Genomic DNA, 15,159 nt, shown 5'->3' with positions numbered 1-15,159 from the left:
ATTTTGCTAATAATATTTCTTTACTTTTTGACTCTTATACTCTATGACTTTTTGAATGTGAATGAATAACTTTTTTGTGATTTTGTGATTTTTACACTGTTGTACTGGTTCTTTGACTTGAGTCAAGGATTGGAGTACTTCCTTCACTCCTGGATTACGGTACTGGCTAAATTAATTTGTGGTTATCTGGGACTGACTGTTTTGGCCTGTGCAGAGCACTGTCTGGTTTCTAGCAGGACCCCACAAAATGTCTTTTTTTTCAGGGTGCTAAAGTCAGTGGGACATACTGCATTATTGAAAGTGATAAAGCTACTTGTTTATGGGATCACACAGCAGCAGCTGCTGTAAAAACTTAAAACTGAAGCTACCCAGTAAAATGTCTTCCTGGAGGAGGTGAGGAATGGACTTTGAGTTTGGTGAAATTCACATTATAAAATTCAATCTGCTTCAGTCAGAATGAGGTTTTCTTGAGAAATATTCTATCTAAGCTTGGTGTAACCTACACTCAACTACTATCAGTCATATCACTGAAAAATTAGGCCCTTCACTCCTCCAAGCATGCATAAATAATGATAATGACTTGTAGGAGCTTTGATGAGGAGCCATCTCTGTGTTTTGGTGGTCAAAGTGCCCTTGAAAATAATAAGGGGATCTGAAAAATGGCTTTCTTGGAGCAATTTGTGCAATATTCCTTAGTTGTATCCTACAGCTCATTATGCATTTTGCAGCTAGGTAACCTTAAATTGCATTGTTGTTGTAATGTGTCTGATTAATCTATTTCAGTGTTACAAATGCCTCAGAGTGCAAGAAATAGAATGCTAAATTAGTTTGAGATTAGGTTTTTATAATAGGTTTCACATGAGGGGCATGTCTACGTTCTTCCAGAAACCCCCAGCTCATTTAATACTTCCATCACAGCCAACAGTTCATGAGGTGGAGAGAGATTTGTGGTAAATTGTGGAGTTTGTGGAACAGCCCATTTAGCCTGGGGGATTTCTTTTGAATGCACTTTCAACTCCAAATGAGAGCACTTCTCTGGTCTAAAACCAAGCTTGGAAATCCACCCATTAAAAATTTTGTTTGGTCTGACTAAGCCACACTTTGCAGAAGTTCTCATTTGACCGTGAATGTTTTTCAAGGTATACACAGATTGCCCTTTTCCGTGTCAGAGATAAGTGTTCTGGCAAATCCATCATGTGTCATCGGCTGTCAGAATCTAGGAAAAACAATTAAAGGCTCCACACACAGGTCGAGCTGCTCCAATAGTCAATGAGGCAACTTCTGTGTGTGGGCCTGGGAACGATAAATTCATTAGGAAATGCCAGTGAAGGAGGGATGCATGTGGAAGACAATTAAATGACCTACTATATATGAGGTTGAGGACTCCAGGGACTGAAAAGACAGAAGGAAAAGACAGCTAATATGAACAAAACAATGTGCACATACAAGTTTACTGTAATTATTAAGCAATTAAAACAACTTAAATAAAAAATAAAATGACACACACTTTAACTGAAGTCACTGTGGTGAGAGAATTGCCACTAGGCTACAGGGGCTCCAGGAGAACTCCTGTAAACAAAAGTCTTAGGAATGTCTCCCAAAAGTCAATAATCATACACACAGACATAATCACGCATTCATTTGCATGCAAACAAACAACACAAACACATGGCATTTGGCCAAGTCACAGACAATTTATGGCCACTGATGCTGCTGTCATGGTGGTGCATGAATGTGGATGCCTGTAATAGTCGGTGCAGTCAATCAGTGACTGTGAATCACATGCTCAGTCCATTAATGCTGCTTGTCAGTGGTGTCTATGCAATCAAGAAAGTGCAGAATATTGAATCTCCGGGCATATTGTTCACTAACAATACTTGGCATGGCATTGAAATCAACCAACAGTCCTTTAGCCCTCAGGCACCAGGATGCAGCTCATTGATGAGACACTTTATCAGGGGGAAAAAAGGTCAGTTGAAGTGATTGATATCTTCTTTTATGAGTGGTAATACAGATGGTATTACTTCAATCTCAATGACCAACTGGGCCATAAAATGCCAATATAAGAGTGAGACTGAGTAATAACATCCTTATTTTTGTGTTTTAATGTTATGCATCTATAAAACATGCCTCGCTATCGTGTATGTGATGGCGGTGGAGTCAAGAGCCCTTGGGCTCAATGTGGAAGCTCTTTGAGCCGTTGTTTATGGCTGCTGAGTGAGAGGAGAGGAGCCACCACCCTCAGGTAGCTAGGGTATGGATTATTTGTTGAAACATTGATTCACACACAGTGTAGCTGTAAAGTGACGTGTCATTAATCTAGTTCGCCTCCTCTTCTTTGTGGAATAAATTTAAGGAATTGGCTACAACAGAATTTGAACTGCTCGTTTAGAAACGCAAATCCAGGAATAAGCTAGATTTTTTGCTAGCTAGGTGCATGGCTGTAGGAATGGCAATGTCGGTCTGTCAGTTGGTCAGTCCACTACTTTAGTCCAGAATTAAATACTTCAACAACTATTGTATGCATGGCAAAAACTTTTGCATGAACTTTTGAATGAACAACTAAAGGATTGATTGTAGTAATTTGGTAGACATTCATGTCCCACTCAGGATGAATTATACTAATGTAGTTTACCCATAACATTTCAGCTAGCATCTTCAGTGGTCAAAACTGTACAGAGTCCAGTACTTTGGTTTATGACCAAATAAGAAAACAAGTTGACATTTCCAGCCTCAGCTGTACTTTGTGTTTAGCACTAATTGGCAAATATTAGCACACCAAATGAAGATAGTGAACATGATAAATACCTGCTAAACTTCAGCATGTTAGCATTGTCACTGTGAGCATTTTGCCATGTTTACTCAAAGCATTGTTGTGTACGTACAGCCTCCTAGAGCTGCTAGCATAGCTGTAGACTTTTAATCTTCTTCCAACATTTAGGACATTAGGAAGAATCTCAATTTACAGTACAGTCTATCAATAACTGCACAGACATGAGACATTTTGCCAAATGAAGGACAGAAGAAAGCTTAGTCAGCATCCAGACCATATACAGATACCTTCTCATAAATTGGTGAAATTGAACTTCATTTCTTGACAAGATGACATCCATATCTGTCTATAGGCACCGAACTAGCTATTTCATTGTATTTGCATATGCATATTTCTCATCGCGTTCTGCTTACAGCGGCAAATTCACTTCTCAGCATGATACCGAAGGATCCATGCATAGCTAATGCTCAACGGTAAATTACATTAATTGTTTTAAACCCTGACATATCAGCACAATTATACCTGTCTCAGCAGGGCAGGCAAATGTATTATTGATCAAAATGTTCACTAGTTAAATGATATCCGTCCGCAGCAAGGTGGAAAGGTGGGGAGCAGAGAGATGGATGCACAAGGAAAAAACAGATTTTCTACCTGGTCCATTCAACTGTGATAAACCTCTTACCTTCCTCTCATCCCCACTCTGCTTTGTCTCTTCATTCGGTTTATCAAACTGACAAGATGCATGACTCACTGTCAGGTTCATGTCTTGACTAACTGGAGTCTCATCCTCACTGAGAAGTGCTGTCTTGCAAAATGAGCAGATTGAAGACCAGGCATTCTTTAGAAGTACCCTTGATGAGTAAAACTTGTAGCGTTATGTCACAGACTGAGTAATACATTTTATCTATCAAAGCCTCAATAGTCCTTTTGCTTAATCTTAATTGTGTCCGTGGTAGGTCTCAGAACTTATCAAGCCTGTGTATGAAGCCCTCCATAAATTCTGCTTTGAACTTACATTATAAATATATTTCATATTAATATTAAATAAAAGGACTGTGAAAGTGAAAGTGCTTGCTTGCATGCTGAAAACACAGAGGATCATCAGCCAACTCCACAGTTCAATAAGGTTTTAAGCCTCTTTCAACTCATTGTTTTGGATCTGTGTGATGCACAGTTACTGAAGCTTTGGAGAAAGTTTGATAAGAAAGATCTTCTCTCACATTTTGAATTTCTGCTTTTTCTTCCCACTCTAATATTCTCTGTTATTTTGGCTTTTCAATGTTGTCAATTCATCCACAAATTCTGACCTTATCTGACCATTTTTTCTGTCTGCCTTCTCTGAGTCAACCAGCCAACCCTTGGATGGTGTTCTATAAATATAATTGCTATCCTGATTATATTGTCTTTCAAATCTACTATCTATTCTACAACCACCCATTTTCCCATCAGTACAACTCATCCTCCTTCTGCTGGTTGATCCCCACAACAGGTCTGTAGACTCTTGTCCTATCTTCTACCTTCATGGGTCTTCTCTTAATGAAGATGCTTCACATCCATGGAGTCTGGTCAAAAAAGTCTTTCTCTGTTGCTAATATCACTTAATATTGTTAAACTCGTCCAACTGACTCCTCTTATTGAACTGTATGATTGTGTTTTAGCTGCTCTAATCAATCGGAGCAGTTTCCACTAATATGTCTGATAAACCTACCAACCTCCAGGTATCTGGAGCTGGTAGAGGCATGAACAGAGATAAAAGGCTAGTGAACACTGGATTTATATCCATCACGTGACCAGAAGCAAGACTTAAAATAAATGAACATTTTGCTCAGTCTCTGCTGGTTGTTAGTAATTCTTTGCCAACATTTTAGTTTTAACTATTTTTGTTTTGATGCTTTTCTGCCCCCTGATGGCCAAAAATGGACTCACGCAGATTTAGGGTAAAAAGATAAAAGTTTAGAACTGACTTGACAGAGTGATCATAAAGAACACAGACATTTCGAGACATAAACAAACCTTATACAATGAAAGTAAAAATCTGAAGTCTTATAATTATCTGACATTTTAGTTTTTCCATAAGAAGGAAACTATTCTGAACAGTCTGTGGTCAGACAAAGTCTATTTAGGGGCCCAAAAAACTTTAAGGGGCACCGGGAGCTTCGTTTGATGAATGTGAGAATTCAAATCAATCAATCATAAGGTACAGTATGTTACATATTACTCTCTTTGTATCGAGTAAGTTACAAATCACATAAACAGCTTCACCCATCTAACATTTAGACAATATAAGCAGAATTGTGCATGGAATAGTTGGGCAAGATAATTGTGTGCATGGTCTACTCACAAAACCTCTCTTGATATTCTTGTAAATTGTAGTTTTTGAGTGGGAAATTACATATGCATCATTTCAGTGAATAGATATCATTCTTTTGTCTGGCCCCAGATGTAATGGACTCCACACTCCTACTGAAAAACAGATCCTGTCATCTTGAAACTCTAAATGTCCTTTGCACATAACTGTGGTTTATGTAAGCTCCACACTTTCCTCAAGCAAAGAGCATTTTGATGACTTTGCACTAGCTAATATTGCATAATCCTTATTTTGTGACCCTTTTTACTCTGTGTTGGGCCATTTGCCTCCAACTGTTTTAATTTATGCCTGGACTTTAAATCGCTATTGAACATCACGGAGGCCAAGAAGTGCAAGCAATAACATGAATAATCCATTGGCAGTTCCTGTTAGACCGAAAGAGAATGAGAGCTCAATCACCATTATACTCGGGGGGGAGTAAAACCAAGCAGTAGCAGCATTAGCCTTTCCCCCTAAAAACTGAATGTGCTTTGCATATTGTAGTTGTAAACATCCATCTTGCTAAGGATTGTGCTTAGAGGTATTCAATAATATCAGTGAGCATTTCCCTGCAAATGTATAATCGCTTAAGAGAAATAAACTGAACTCTTGTGTTTTTTGTGTGGGGCGTTTTGTTTTTTTTTGTATGCACAGAGCTGACCACAATATGCACTTGATTAACCTTTAAAGATACTTTTGTAAGTGGGAGTGGACAAAGTAGACAAGCTTCTATCATGGAGGTTCTGTGTTAAAAATATGGAACAGAGCCGATTTATAAACCGTCCATATAGTCTGGAGCACGTCACCCAAATGTCCCGAGGGTTTCCCAGATGAAATAATCAAAATCTTTGTTCTCTGGTATTGCCCAATATCTTACAATGTAGTACAAGCATTAATTGCAAATCTAATGGAGTCGCTCTGCTGTGATAGGTTTCCACCAGCTTCACATCATGAAACTGAGCTTTGGATTCTCCTCCTAAAACACTGAAAATGTTTTCCCCACTCTGCAATTCCTTGTCAAGAAAAATGGATATATCTAACAGCTCCTTAGCATCAAGTCCATTTTAAATTCATCATGCAGACCTGCTGCCTATTCCAGGCACGTCTGTCAATCTGCCTCTGAAATGAAGAGCCAGAGGCTACTGACCCAGACACATCAGCTCCTTTTTGGCCATCTAACAACACTTTCTGAAGTCTTCACACTCACACATTGATTTCTTATTTTCAGCTTGCTGCTGCCTTCTAGGACATGGCTCATGCATCAGTCTTTGTGGAGTGAGTGGGCAACAAGTACAGTTTATGCAAAGTGGTTATGATGGCTGATGCAAAAGGATTAGTAACAATAGTAAAATCAAATGGAAGAAACTAGAGCAGAGAACAGAGCTTCCCAAATAAATTTAAGCATTTCAGTTCAGCGTGAAAATAATTTCATTACACCTTAATTCATCTTCCCTTTTAAAAATTCTTTCTCTTAATATAAAGTATATTTGGAGCTAAACATAGTGTATATTTACTTCACTGGGAGATAAATTTAAAATGCTTTGACACAGCGAGCATACATATTTTAGAAATTCTACATACTGTATCATAGGTGCCTTAAAAATGTTTAATCATCTGAAAGTGTTCAAAGTTTTTAAAATATTTATTTCCCATACATTTGAATGTTTATACTTTTTTTTCAGTCAATACTAAAACCACAGATTTTAAATTGTTACAATCATCGATTACATTGTTATCTCTAACAAATAGTGCAAATGTTTGATAAACCTGCCTTGGAGCAGATTTCATGACACTAGCTGGTTTGATTAGAAACTAACTAGCTTTCTATGACACAGTTTCAGTTATAGGAAAATGTGCTGATACTGGTTAAGTTACTGAAATTACTTAAATGCTACTACAATGTACAGCAAACAAGGCTTTGAGAACTCCCATGGCAGAGTATATGAAATGATAGCCTCATGTCAAACATCCAAAGTGCTTCCTGTCACAGAGGTCAGACAATAATAAATACTGATCTATGAGTTTAAAGTTTTCTTAATTAAAACTTGTTAAGTTCAATAAAAAAAAACCAAAGAACATTCCTGTGCAGCTAATGAGTACCCTTTTCTATGATATAGTGCATAGACAAAAACACTAATACAAAGCCTGTACGCAAAATTATATTAAAACAAATCTAATAAAATACTCTTGATAACAATAGCGTATTTAAGTACCCTGCTGTCTCTCTTTTTTCACAAAGACCTTGGACAGTTTTAAAAAGTAATTGTAGGCTCTTTCTAAAAAAAAAAAAAAAAAAAAAAAAAAATAAAAAAAATAATAATAACAATAATACCACCTGATTGTCTGAAATATAGTAAGTCTCCTTCTTATCAGGTATGAAGTCCAAAAGATCTGCGATCTGGTATCTGGTTGTGTGTTCACTGGACAGATATGTACCAACATGTACAAACCTGTTCCACAGACTACCTTTCCTCAATTCCACAGTAATGATATGTAGCTTGTAAACATGGTTCCGTGCTGACCTGAGTCCCACTGGCTCCACAGGAGTGTCTTCAATCCAGCGATCTTCGTCAGAGACAGAGACATTAGATGATATTCATGGAGTGGTATTAAAGTAGTGACCTGATTGTCTGCTTTGTGTGATATCCTGATGAACAGACATGATACTCTGTTTTAACCTCTTGGTAAACAGGTGGCTGGCTCTTCCACAGTAGGTATGTGTGGTGGCCTGGAGCGACGCTTCGAGTGGCTGAAGCAGTGAGGCCTCCATGTTTTCACCAAACGGGTACTGTGATGAAAAGAAAAAGAAAAACATGCAGGTATTATATTTCTGATTTGGAGAGATCTGGTAATAATCATAAACACCAGACTTTATTGCAGTGTTTTACCGCTGTTGTACAGTTATGTTTCACTTTAATTTCAGCTCTTCTCCTGCTCCGGAGAAAAAAAAAAAAAAAAAAAAAAAAATCAAGCAGAAATATGTGTTTTAACTACTGTTTCCTCTCGTGACAGCCATGATGGAACAATAAACTGCATTTCAATCAGATGAATTAAGAGTCACATTTGTCACTGTCAGCTCAAGACAATAACACTCTGCATTTGATTCATATCTGTCAATTCACTGTGTTTGGATGATGAATATCTATTACCAGAATGATACAAGAATGGGCTCAGTAGGGTGTGACAGCAGTGGTGATAGCTACTGCTGTAGAATTCCAGATACCCTTCATTATTGCATCCTTTTGTGTCAGCAGGTAAACAGCAAAAATAAAGCTTCCAGCTCTCCAGCCAGTTAATATGAGCAGTCGAGGCTTTTGGTAAATAGGAAGAAATCACTATTTTACAGCGACTCATTTGACTCCAGGTTGGCCAGGCATTAGCTTACTCAAAGCACACTTTCTTTATTATCGTTCATATACTGCGGTAGGCAATAAAACACCATTAACAGCCTCCTATTGATTTTTATGTGGATGCTGCTGGTGCGTTGTCCACACAGCCATCATGATGTCTCAAACTAGCATCAGCACTAAAAATTTTACAACTCTTCTGTGGGCTTGGCTGGGTAATGGTAGTGCCCTTTATTGCAAGCTCCTCTGCTGGCTGGGAGAGCCTGCCATGGGAGCTGGGCTCTTGGTGGGATGGAAATGAGAGTTTCCTCCAGAATTGCCTGCTCTGGGCTTTAGGATGCTGTCCTCAAAGGACTGAGTGGGAACAAAGTGGGAGGGGGCCCGGGGAGCTGGAGCAACAGGAAGAGTTGATAAAAGCTTCAACAAAACATAGCTTATAACAACAAAGGATGAAACCCTCTTCAGTCAGACCAGACTCTGTTTTAATAAGCTAATTGTACAACAAAGTCCCATATCTTACATTCATCTACTTAATACAGAACACATTTTATGATAACTAATGAGGAACCACAGCATTCTTCAACCTCCTAAAATCATTTGGAATCCGGTGTGTGCTGTCTTGTATGCTGTACGTGTGTTTGTGCTGTCGGAGAGACTGATGGAGGCGTGGGGGCCGAGTGCCCCATAATGAAGCCTGCTCGTTTACTTAATGGCTGAGAACATTGCCCGCGCTGATAGTGGCCAGGCTGGGCCCTGTGGCGGTAATGGATGGAGACCAACTAATGAAGCTTCCCTTGCTCTACCCAGTGCTGCCTGCACGTTGACCGGTGTGCTGGAATCAAAAAGAGCAGATCGAAGGCGAGCTACCATAACAGTGAGAGAGCTCTGCGGCTGACTTGCTTTGTCACTGATGATGGATGTGTAGTGGACTTTTACGCTCTAAAAGCTGAAAAGCATTTCGAGTTAATCTGACAGACAGGTTCTGCCTTCTTTTATGCCATACACTGGCAGTGCTCTGCTGGGTGTCACACTAACTTAAGCATGCTACAATCCTGGAAATGTTTAGCTTTTACAGAAGGTGTCAAAACACAACCAAGAAATTATTTAGGTTTTAAAGATCGAAATAAAAATATTCAGGACCCATTTTTACAGATTTATATCTTCAATTGGAGAAAATTCGTCTCCGTCTTGGAGACATGGACAAAATTGATTTTGGCCTTGTAATGAGACTTAACAATAGGAATAGAACAGTGTCAGTGTCTTATTCTTTAACTAACCATTTAAGTTTTCCTTTTATCATCTAGCACAACATAAATCAGTCATGATTAATAGTAAACATGGACAAAATGAGCATAAAAATACAGTTTTTAAATATATTTATTTTTGTCAAATAATTCTTGGTCATGGCGACACTGACTGTTTTACGAATTATTTACCATTGACCTACCAATAATGATTCAGACGAATCCAGACCTATTTTGACCTGGACAAGTTTGACACCACAATTAGTAGTGCGCCCAAAGAAATGCCAGAATAAGTGCCTTGAATTATAGGTTGCATCAAATCTGCAACGAACCACATGAATTTTAGCCTTACAGTTAACAACATCTCATGCGAGCCTTCCACTGGTCGAAACTGGGTGGGGATGATTTGTCTGGTTTGGGAGAGCTGAGACAGAATGACGGAAATGTTTAACAGCCTATTGATTAAGCACTGGTGGAAGGAAGCATCCATAAGAGAAAAGCAATGGTCTGGAATGCCTATTGATGACATAATGACTAGTAAATGTTTTTCCAAATAGTCTGGTCTGTCTACACAACTGTCCTCTAAACAAACAGAGGCACAAGAAAGACAGTCTATAAAAACTCAATAGAATAAACAAAGCCTTTGAAAAATAACTTACATTAAGTTTTCCACTTGCCTGTGTCTGGAGTACTCTCAATATAGTGGTTTGGGAGAATGAATATACATAATTCTATTATTTTGCAAGACTTGGCATTTGTTAAGAAATAAGAGCCCATCAGGGAATACAATTTTTTTATTTTACAGTGGGGGCTCAGAGAAACCACAGACTTCTGGTTAGTTGAGGCTTTCTCTACCTTTTGGATGGCATCGTAGACAGCTCGAAAGGCTGGCTGCTTGTCATCATGGTACACTCCCCTGTTACCATGGAGAATGAAGACACCTTCTTGTTCAGCCCCTTGACAGTTGCTGCCATAGATACAGTGGTCTGGACGGTAGTTCCAGTGGCAGGGGAACACATACAGGCTCTCTGGAACACAGCAAGAGGCTCGGTTGGGTTGATGAGGATTTTAAATAACTGAGTTCATTCAACAAGAACCTAATTAAATCGATGATTTAACAACAACCAAAAGGTCTTTAGTGAAGCCTAGTTGGTGTTCTGAACTATCGTAACATTCATAACTCAAAATATTTGTGATTATGTGGTTGCATGAACCTGGGTTATGATGAAATATGATATTAAGAAGATCCTGGTCACCCCAGGTGATATTGAGTTTATACTTCTGGAGAAGAGGCATCAGAATTTCCTCCCACCGCAGTTCAACTGCTGTCATGTCATTCTAGAAGGACAAAACACATAACATTAAATTATTCATATCATTTTGCATGAGGAAACCATGAACCTGCATTTCTGGGAAATTAATTGTTTTGTTAACACTTCACCTCAACTCAAAGAAACTGTTCCATCTGTCAAACAAGTATGCTCATTGTGAGGCTTTAGAAAGGAATTACAAGAGTGACCTCAACTGGTCAATGTTGGTGGGACAGCCACTACTGAGACCCAACCTTTAGTATTCACAACTACTTTTCAAAATATTCAAAATTTCACACATCTCTACATATTTCTAAATCAACACAATGTTAAAATGTTAATGTTTAATAATATGACAATATATTACTCCATAGAGTATTCTTTATAACAAATATCAAAAGTTAACTGACACAGCCTATCAACACTGACGCAGCCTGCATTAAATGTGTAGTTACATTTGTATCAACTTTGAGCCATAACATTTCGCATAAACATTCCTTGGAAATTATGAGAAGACTTGGAAATAATAACATTTCCATTTTTTTATTTTTCATTTTAGATGTTTCACATCTGCATAGTCCTTTTCCATATTCTGTAATGCTGCTGTAATGAGACACTAGTATATTAAATTGGCAACATGAAGTAGGAACGTTTATTACATTCCACCAGCTGACAGAGGTTTACATACTGAATACTACTAGATGACAACACATAAAAAAACTATCATCTACCTGCACATTACCTTAAAAAATTTCTCCCTGAGGCGAGTCATGTTCATGAGCATGACACCTGAGTTGATGCCTGTCTTGCCATAATAAGGGTGACGGGCAAAACGGTTGTACCAGCCAATGCGTGGCTCTTCGTGTTCTGGAGCCATGGCAGCTAAGTGGCTTGAATTGAACCGAGAAAGCAGGGCCCACATGTCCTCTACTGACCGCAGGAAAAGGATATCTGTGTCCACATAGAGCAAAGAATCCACCTCCTTCAGGATCAGCTGGAAATAAGACAGCAATATTCTCAGAATATGTTGAAAATGTGTAACCATTGCAAATCACACTTTATGTATGGAAGATGACTAGGCTTACTGGCAGGAAGAGCCTCTGAGACGCACAAGGTTTGAAGAGCTTCTTCCACTCTTTTGCATTATCCTTGGGAAAAGTGATGGGATAGATGGTGGACTTAAACTTGTTCTGAACTGTCCTAGGCCAGGAGTCCAGCTTTAAGAAAAGATAAGAACAAAGAGCACAGAAAATAATTTACACACATTCTGTTATAACTGGACTATAGCTTTAAGAAACTCAAGCAAATTAATACAGAAGTACATGAAAATGTTTGTGGTGTTGGGGACAACAATGGGAGAACACCTACTGCACTTCTGAAGCTGTGATGTAGATTTTCCTCAGCAAAGATGTAAAAGTGGAGAGGCTTTTTGCTGAAGAGAACAGCAGACTTCAACATGGTGAGAGTCTCCTCTAGCCTGGGGCCACAGGCCACCACAGCCAAGTGACTCCTCTCATCACTATGTTCCTTGACTGCTGAGCCTGACCTCTCTCTAAGAGCAAAGACAAAGTTAAATGATTCACTAATTAACCCTAGATTTTTTTATTTTTTTTTTACAAGAGCATGGATTCAGTGACATGTGCAGGAGTGAACAAAGTTATGGAGACATCAGCAGGCTCAGTTGACAGCCCTGTAGGGTTGGAACTGTCATTTGATTTAATGAAGAGATGTACTATCACTCATGCTTTGTGCTGCCCCCAAGTGTTCCTTGTAAACTAGTATTCTCAAGATTGGAACTCATAAATTTAAAAAGAACATATCTCTATATATGTGTCATAGTATTGGAAGCCGACCATAGATCAAGTGGTAGGACGGTCAGACAGTTTTGAGAATGCCCCAAGACCTGTATTATCATTCTCTTTGCTAACCCTGAGATAAAACTGTGACTTTGAATCCAGAAAAGCTCCTCCCATGACTGCATTACTGTGTATGGGATTGGAGATTATGAACAGTCTGTCAGTGGCATATTGGCAGCATATGTAAGAATGTAATTCTATGAAAAACATAACAGATAATGTTTATAATATAATGAAAAGAAAAGTATTTTCCCCCAGAGCACAGCCTAATAGTACTCAGAGTGAGATGGCTTTACACTATCAACTAACGGTTATCGCTGACTGAGTTGTCAGCATGTTTGAGTTCATAGAACTACTTGTTTTTATGAGTTCAACAACTCAAGAATAGTCACTAGGCACACTGAGATAGCAGCAATAGGCTTAGACTTTACTTCGAACTGTGGATCTAGGAAGTAAGTGAAAGTTGAAAATTTAAATCTATGGATCATTAAAGGTCACTGTTATCTTTTATAGAGATGCACAAAATCAGTCATACCTAAGAGTAGATTCCAATAAGCAGTTCACTCCACAAACATCAGCAGGCAGTCTCCAATATGGATTCCAGTAAGAAACTGACAGTGATTTACACCTGTCAGAATGAAAACGTGAGCTTTGCCATCCTCAAAGTTAAATTAATCTCTCGGACATCAGACCTTGATGCTTAGGGATTAAATCACTCCTGAACTGCTTCCTAGAGTTAGTTGTTCAACAGATGGCGGTATTGAAAATCCAGCCGAGAGCTAATGAGGCAGAGAATTAGTTAGCAGCAACGTAAATGGTTAATTAATTATCTAGCTAACAGGTGGTAGTTAATAGATTTAATAAAAAGACAGCATTAGCAATTATGAACACATATCGTTAAAGACAGTGGGTGCAAAACAGAACATTTAAAACGCAAAATATATCTGAAGTTCTCCATCTTGGTTAAATTATTATTAGCCCGGTAGCTAACCTAAATTAAGTAACGTTAACGTTAGACGTGAGATGTCAACAAACGTTTCAACTGCAACGTTAGCTATAACTACAAGATTTTTGTCCTCACTGGGCTAACTTAATAGCATCTGCAAGTGTAGCTACAGCTAACCACTACTCATGTCAGTTGTGAAATGAAGGGAAGCAACATAGTCGGCTAAGCTACCTGTCAAGCCCTTCTTCACGGTCTCGGAGGCCTGCCAGTCCTGGCCTTTTCCTGAGAATGTGCCCGGTATCATGACTGTTCCTTTCGGGTATCCCCTGTTCTCTCAGGTTCCACTCCTCACTGTCCTCGAAGGTGGAGGCTAGTTGACTGAACACATACAAGAGTGAACAGAAGGTGAAGACCATGCACAAGAGAAATGCGTGAAGATAGCATCGCATTTTGCGTTTCAAGTTTTCTGAGCTATCGATTCATTTTTGTTGATCTTTGCTACCATCCGGTGTACTAACATCTCATAAGTCAAGTCAGGAGGTAAACCAAAGAGCACAGTTGGTGTTTACTGTTTTCCGCCCCACCCACTGCTGTTTCACGTGTGTTTCGTCTGATCAGCCATCTGTCAGTAAAGTGTGAGTGTACAGTTAAACAGCTATATTTTAAGATTTGTTAAGTCAGGTAGCTACAAAAGACTCAAAACATGGTGCATAAGTACATACATGCATGTCTTTCACAATATGTGACACAGGATGGGCACCATTATGGTGGGTCTACAAACACTGTGGTAGAAGTGATGGTATCATAACCTCCTTAACTTAGTGGTTTCAAATGAGGATTGGTGAAGTTGTGTGAATACTGAACACAGCAGCCAGACAATTGCAGGATGCAAGATCTCAAAAATTGTGACAGTTAACAATATGTTTGTCACTGTAACTTTTTATACACTTCCCCCCTTTGGTTTTTTTTCATTACTTTTCAGATGTAGTGGTGCAGTACTCAGAACCTTTACTTACTCACCAATATCACAATGTAGAAAATACCCTGCCACAAGTAAAAGTTCTAGGGTACGGAAGTTAGTTAACTTTCAAAAGTAAATTTTCTCTGGATTGTAATAATGGATGGTTAAGCAGCATTTAATGTTGTAGCTGACTTGTTTAATCCATATCAATACATAATTTTTTATAAACTGATCATGTTTTTTTTGTAAAATCTCAGTATGCAAAGCACCCATCTGTCAAATAAATGGATTAAATAGTACAATATTTCCCTCTAAAATGCAGTCAGGTAGAAGTATTAAGTAGCATGCTACAATACAAAGTTGTACTTATGAATA

At 38.6% G+C, this 15,159-nt stretch overlaps 1 protein-coding gene across 2 annotated transcripts; it reads right to left on the bottom strand.

The window, feature by feature from the left end:
- Positions 1 to 6,743: 6,743 nt before the first annotated feature.
- LOC130176817 (glucoside xylosyltransferase 1-like) lies at positions 6,744 to 14,396 on the bottom strand. Of its 2 annotated transcripts, XM_056388146.1 has the most exons (8): positions 14,055 to 14,396; positions 13,413 to 13,505; positions 12,390 to 12,573; positions 12,107 to 12,238; positions 11,764 to 12,015; positions 10,926 to 11,049; positions 10,567 to 10,739; positions 6,744 to 7,908 (listed from the first exon to the last, which is right to left on the bottom strand). In XM_056388146.1, exons 1-8 carry the CDS (start codon positions 14,270 to 14,272, stop codon positions 7,717 to 7,719), a joined length of 1,368 nt encoding a protein of 455 aa, XP_056244121.1. In that variant the 5' UTR covers positions 14,273 to 14,396; the 3' UTR covers positions 6,744 to 7,716. The 2 variants fall into 2 exon arrangements, with proteins under 2 accessions (XP_056244121.1, XP_056244122.1); XM_056388147.1 differs by lacking the exon at positions 13,413 to 13,505.
- Between the last annotated feature and the right edge of the window lie 763 nt (positions 14,397 to 15,159).

This window comes from Seriola aureovittata, chromosome 10, assembly GCF_021018895.1.
Source record: "Seriola aureovittata isolate HTS-2021-v1 ecotype China chromosome 10, ASM2101889v1, whole genome shotgun sequence".
NCBI classification, from domain to species: domain Eukaryota; kingdom Metazoa; phylum Chordata; class Actinopteri; order Carangiformes; family Carangidae; genus Seriola; species Seriola aureovittata.
Note: the sequence above shows the minus strand (reverse complement) of the source record. Positions and strands in the feature narration are given on the sequence as shown.

Excerpts from the sequence above, each read along its gene's own strand:
- LOC130176817 (XM_056388146.1), bottom strand. The coding sequence starts at position 14,272 with ATGCGATGCTATCTTCACGCATTTCTCTTGTGCATGGTCTTCACCTTC. Across the intron at positions 12,239-12,389 it reads ATCACAGCTTCAGAAGTGCA|CTGGACTCCTGGCCTAGGAC; the intron begins GTAGGTGTTCTC and ends CTTTTCTTAAAG. Across the intron at positions 10,740-10,925 it reads CATATTTCATCATAACCCAG|AGAGCCTGTATGTGTTCCCC; the intron begins GTTCATGCAACC and ends GCTGTGTTCCAG.